Source organism: Rhagoletis zephyria, unplaced genomic scaffold, assembly GCF_001687245.7.
Source record: "Rhagoletis zephyria isolate East Lansing unplaced genomic scaffold, Rhagoletis_zephyria_1.1 Rzeph_scaffold_24297, whole genome shotgun sequence".
In the NCBI taxonomy this organism is placed as follows: Eukaryota; Metazoa; Arthropoda; class Insecta; order Diptera; family Tephritidae; genus Rhagoletis; species Rhagoletis zephyria.
This window is the reverse complement of record NW_016181355.1, coordinates 1-6,322: the sequence shown is the minus strand read 5'-3', so window position 1 is coordinate 6,322 and position 6,322 is coordinate 1. Positions and strand designations below refer to the sequence as shown.

The 6,322-nt window shown below is 33.5% G+C and overlaps 1 protein-coding gene across 1 annotated transcript; it reads left to right on the top strand.

Moving 5' to 3' along the window:
* Window positions 1-159: 159 nt before the first annotated feature.
* On the top strand, window positions 160-5,100 carry LOC108381906 (retinol dehydrogenase 10-B). The gene is made up of 5 exons (XM_017638300.1): window positions 160-337; window positions 418-490; window positions 3,062-3,239; window positions 4,558-4,683; window positions 4,989-5,100. The coding sequence occupies exons 1-5, from the start codon at window positions 194-196 to the stop codon at window positions 5,074-5,076; spliced, it is 609 nt and encodes a 202-aa protein (XP_017493789.1). The 5' UTR covers window positions 160-193; the 3' UTR covers window positions 5,077-5,100.
* The last annotated feature ends 1,222 nt before the right edge of the window (window positions 5,101-6,322 follow it).

The window sequence follows — 6,322 nt, the reverse complement described above, 5'->3', positions numbered from 1 at the left end:
TAAATAAGAGTATGCCCCAACAGTTGGAATATTTTACTACAAGTTTATTGAAATTAATTTACTTTTCCTATTAGCCTTGCTTAAGCGGAATTCACTCCCCCGCAGCATTCATTGGAAATGTATTCAACATTTTTTTTTTTGTTTTTTGTTTCTTATACAGACCGATGTCTCGTCGCCCCGTGAATTGCAACTGATGGCGGTGAAGGTTGAAAAAGAATTGGGTCCTGTTGAGATTTTAGTAAATAATGCATCCTTAATGCCGATGACCTCGACACCACATTTGACCAACGATGAAATTGAAACCATACTCACTGTTAATTTGGGTTCATATATTATGGTGAGTGGCAAAGCGTTTCATCTCATTGAAATCGTACGATACACAATTTAACTACAATAGAAACAAATTTAATTTAACAGACCGTTAAGGAATTTCTACCGAAAATGGTGGCTAGAAAATCAGGACATGTTGTGGCAGTATCAGCTTTGGCAGGTGAGTGTGAAACCAGTAGCGGAAGTTACGTTGAAATTGAAGTGCTTAGCAAAGATGAAACGATTGACTTTGAACTTAAGAAAAATCAGTTCAGTTTTGCAGTTAATTCTGCCAGACACTGTGCCTACTGTGGTAGTTGTAAGTTAGAATTTTAGTATAGCAGAAGAAGTGGCACTGCCTGTCTAAGACTCCTTACGACTCCTAAATGCTTTATGCGTTCTGAGTCGACCTATTTATTTAGTAAGGAAAACGAAGAGAATTCAATCTAAAAAATGAGTCCCGACCAACGAAATCAGACGATAAGATAACCCTTCTGTCGCCAGTTCGGCCGCGAACTTATTTCCTTTGGTTCCACAATGGCCTCGTACCAGGAGTTAAAGAGTACCAAAATACTATTTTACAAATCTTATACCGTCGACTCTNCGAGATAAACCTTTTTATTATGGTATGTAAGGTCCAATGGCAATTTAGTGTTAACGAGCTAAGCCTTTCATGAAATAATCAGTGCGACGGATCTGCACCTGGAATATCCACCAATGAACGATTTTCGCTGTATTTAAAAACTGTATTTAGATAAACAAATCAGCACGGAGAGAAGCTGTCTCTACAAAGCCTCAATCAATCTCAGAAAACTACAATATATAGGTTGGTCTGGCGTTGAACGAAAACACGACAAAGTACTTCCTGGCCATACGCATATAATCTTCTCAAGCGCAGAAAAACTATTGTCAATTGGTGTTACTTAAATAGAGCTCGTTAGGCAATTGAAAATCAGGGCACCCTCTCGACGAATTAAAATAATGGTCCACATATGCACCTCCTTTTATGTGGCGCAGAAACGAGGACGATATCTAACAATGATGGTAAGGTTTGGAAGACTTTCGGGAGAATTATTGTTCGCCCTTTCCTCTCTTTCAAAAGGCAGATCTGCTAACGAGGAGGTCTTATTATTCTGTTGTCTTTTAGCAATAAGCTAAGTCAACAGGACAATTCTGGCTAAGAGGGTTGAACGCTTTTTTTTATAAAACAATTGTAAGAAAGGAGACAAGACTGGCACGAAAGTCTTACCAAAAAAAATCTCCCTTGCCAACTTCCATGGTGAAAAGCCCCTTTGCCAAAAAGCTCATGTATGTATGTATATCATTTTGCTCGCGCTGCTTCAACACTCGCAATGGCCGCGTGAGCAAGACCATACAATTTAATTTTAATTTTTAGAAACTTATTTTATTTCTTATTTATTTTTGTTTTTTTAAGATTTTATTATTTAGAAAAAAAAAATATATTTTTTAAATCTAATTTGCTTTTTAAAATATCATTAGTTGTGTTAAAATTTTTCTTTCTTTTTTAATTTAAGTTTCTTTTAGATTTGATCATTTAAAAGCGATTTTTTTTATTGGATTTTTTTTATTTTTTTATTCTTCTTTTATTTTTAGATTATGTTATTTCAAAAAGAAAAATATTTCTCTTTAATTTAATTTAAGTTTTAGGAACTTACTTTAATTTGAATTTCAATCAATTAAAACTTAATTCAATTAATTTATAGCAACTTTTGAATTTTTTCTATTTTTTTATTTATATGTTTTTAATGCACTTTTCTTTTAGTTTTTAGATTATATTATTTTAAAAAGTAACATATTTTCTATTATATCTTATTTAATTTATAGAAACTTATTATAAATTTTTCTTTTTCTTTAATTATTATTTTATTTTTTATTTCAATTTCTTTTAATTTCTAGATTTTATTGCATTAAGGGAAACATTTTTTAATATGAACTAATTTTTATAAACCTTTTTTCCCCCTTAATGTATGTTTTTAAATATTATTAAATTTTAATTATAAGTTGTTATTGTTTTCAAAAGAAAATATATGTATTTTTTCAATTTCATGTAATTTTTAGGGCATTTATGGCTAAAAGACAAACACTTATTTCACGAAACCATTTTAAGGGAGAAATGATTTTTCTATCTGAATAATAATTATTCATTTAAATTGCTTTCGTGAAACCTCGTTAGTAGATTTTTCCTTTTGTCGTTCTAAGGACAGAAATGAGATAGCTGCCAGTATTGACAATTGTCGTCCGAAGGACTTTTGTCATCGGTACTTTATAACCACTTCAAACTTGCATTTTTTTATACCAAAATTAAATGGGCTATATAACTGCACAACGAAAAATGACACTGAAGATGGCACAATACCGAAACTGGTTTGTCTCCTAGCCAAATTTGACAAGGCATGACGAAAAATCGCCCCACAACACATCTTAATATTAAGGGCTACCAGGCGTCATTTTTCATCTTCTCGAAAAATTTTCACGCCTTCCAAGAGAGGCTAAACGTATCGATTACCTAAGCGCATTTCATCGTACTTTGTTCAACCCTTCATTTGTTCCGGAACGGAATAATTCACCGAAACCTATTATTCTTCAGACATGTATTTCCGAATTATAATTCAACACAGATAATATTGTATTTCTCTACTCGCTCAACACACAATATAATTAAGCCGCATAATTTCACATATTTAGCTGCTCATTTCATTCTTTGAATCAAATCGAAATTTAATTATTACAGGTTTAGTACCTTTGCCCGGCGCTGGCATTTACACCGCCACCAAATATGGCATTATGGGCTTTATGGAAGCGTTGCGCGGCGAATTACGTCTATCTGATTGCGATTATATACGAACCACAGTGGCAAATGCCTATCTAATGAAGACAAGTGGCGACTTGCCGCTTCTTAGTGATGCGGGGTGAGTGTACTTACATACTTATCAGCTATAATTATGTGCATACTTGCATATAACACTCTAGACACATATACATATACATAAATTTATGCAATCAATATGCTGAAAACCTGGTTGTGGCTAAGTTTATGTAAGATTATATGTGGCATGATGAAAACCAATTAATGCTGTGCGGCAGAGATGGCGACGGTCGGCAAAAACATAACATATATGTACATTAGGGTGGTCCAAAAAAAAGTAAAATCGGAAATTTAATGCTCTCACCCCCTAGGATTGTTCTATACCGAAAAAAATATACCCCTGTGTTTTTATTTTAAAATCAAAATATATTTAGAGGTCGCTCAAAGCGCTCAAAGTTTCCCATGTATTTTGTATGGGGAAAAAGACTTTTCGTAGAAATGGCATATAATCCATGGAAATCAAAATTTTTCAATCTGAAAACTCTGCTTCTCTTCAGAAGACTTCAGAGAATAATGCCCAATTCTTTATTTAAACATTTTTTAATTTTAACTATTTTTTAAGGGTCTCCGAACTATCCCAAAAAATCAAATATACAAACAGAAATATACAAAAGAAAAAAAGAAAAAGTTGTTTAAATTAAAAAACGTTTAAATAAACAATTGATCATTATTCTCTGAAGTCCTCTGAAGAGAAGCAGAGTTTTGAGATTGAAAAATTTAGATTTTCATGGATTCTATGCCATTTCTACGAAAAGTCTTTTTTTCCCCATACAAAATACATGGGAAACTTTGAGCGCTTTGAGCGACCTCTAAATATATTTTGATTTTAAAATAAAAAAACAGGGGTATATTTTTTTCGGTATAGAACAATCCTAGGGGGTGAGAGCATTAAATTTCCGATTTTACTTTTCTCCCATACATTTTTGGACCACCCTAATGTACATACAATACTTTTAAGTATCGTACAAGTTTATATAAAGATGTACATATTTCAGTATGCCTCCTTTATAATCGATGAGGAATTTAATAATCAAAAGTGCTTGCACACATAGTTACGCAAATACTCGAAGATAAATTCCGGGGCTTTCTTGGCACTCGAGGGCCGCCCTCTCTCTGCACATACTATTAATTGGCGTGAATTCCTGCTACATAACTATTATTGGACTACACTTTCATTGCGTTTACATACTACCCACAAATTAATAGTACAACATACATACATACATAGATTCAATAATTATTTTATATTGTAATTTTTACGACAATCGCCAATCGGCTGCATGCGCTCGCCTAATTGGATTAACCTCAAATCATGTGCGAACAACTCGTTGTGTCCTTCCTCGCTCACCCGCCCTCCGCAGCATTATGGCCAGTTATCCGGGCTTGCCGACACCCTATGTCGCAGAAAAGATCGTACGCGGTATGCTGTACAACGAACGTATGGTGTACGTGCCGAAAATATTTGCACTCACTGTATGGCTGCTCAGGTGAGTTTCTCAATGTGTTTGTGTGTGTGTGAATGAGTGAGTGCTAAAAGGTGGGCCATTGTTGCCAGCGTAGCAAATAATTAAATTCAATTAAGAAGCTTGCACATACAGCAGAAAAGAAAATAAAAATAAAAATAATAATAAAATTGCGCAAACGATGGTAAGAATGCGCCACTTTACAGTTATTATTTAATTATGCTGCAATTGTGCAGCGCGTTGCCGTTGCAATTTTTGCTTTTATTCTATTTTAATTCACTTTCCAGCATTTCTCATTCTCATTTCTCGTGTTTCCTCTTTTGCCACAGATTGTTGCCCACCAAGTGGCAGGATTATATGTTGCTGCGCTTCTACCACTTCGACGTGCGCAGCGCTCATCTTTTCTACTGGAAATAAGGGTGGCGCTACAGCATACCCAGTGGCCATCGTCCCCCTTCAGCATTATTCTTATACTTTTAGTAAATATTTTGTATAGTTGGAGCCGTAGCAGTTCGAAGCGCGTGACGTGGTAAGGCGTGTGAAATAAATACTGCCTCCCCACTGGACCCACTTTCAGCTGGTGTGCACGCTCCCCCATACATATTTTGCGGTCACACTTTAATGCAACACTGGCGTTGCTGCTCACATTTATGCATTTACGTTTTTTCTCTTCCACACTAGCGTGGAATTTTTTTTTTTTTATTATTATCGAGTTTTGTATTGCAAACTGTAATGTTTTTTTTTTTTTTTTAAATTTGATTGCATTTTATTTCGATTCTTTTGTGTTTGCGAAAATCCTTACACTCTTATATTGAAAGTGTATACCATAATTTTCTAGCGTACAAGTACAATGTTAGTCATAATAAAGTTAATAAAACAAACATATACATTTTTAAATTGTCGTTTCTATTGGCTTTATATAATTTTTTTTTTGTAATTATTGTAGGTATTCTCATCTTCCTGATTAGTTATAGGTTTACCTGAAAAAATAACACATTACCAGATAATCGCACAACAAAGCAGGTGTGAACATACACTTTAAGTTTAGAACTGGAAAATCATTGCATCAGTAACTATTACATAATTTTTTTTCGACGACCTTAAATATTAAAACCAAAAATAACAGCCAAAAGTTGTTCGAAAAAGTCAAAATCCAATGATGCCAATTATTCTTGATCGAAAAAATAAAAGGCATAAAATAACGGTTAAATTTTATCGGAAAAATATAAATTCTAACGGGTAATTTATGATTTTTATTACGAAGACCATAAACATTACGGTGCTTAGGTTAAATTCGAGTTGAACAAGCATGCAGTTTAAAAAATTCAGGTATAAGCAGGGACTTTATTAAAGAGCATAATTTAACCGTTACAATTGGACTCATATTTTTCCGATGATCTTTAAATTGGTTACTTTAGCATAAATATGGTATTAATGCAACAAAAACTTGCTAATAAAAGGTTCAAGAATAACGCACTTAGAAAAAGACCAATACAAGAGTGAAAGTAAAGGTGAGTACATACATCAATAAAGAAGAGTATAAAGGCAAACGTAAAAATAATAACAAAAGCAAAGATGCGTAAAGGTAAATTCAAAAATTAAAATAAGGGCAAGGGTGAGATAAGGGGAATATGTAGATGAAGAAAATGATAAACATAAAAGT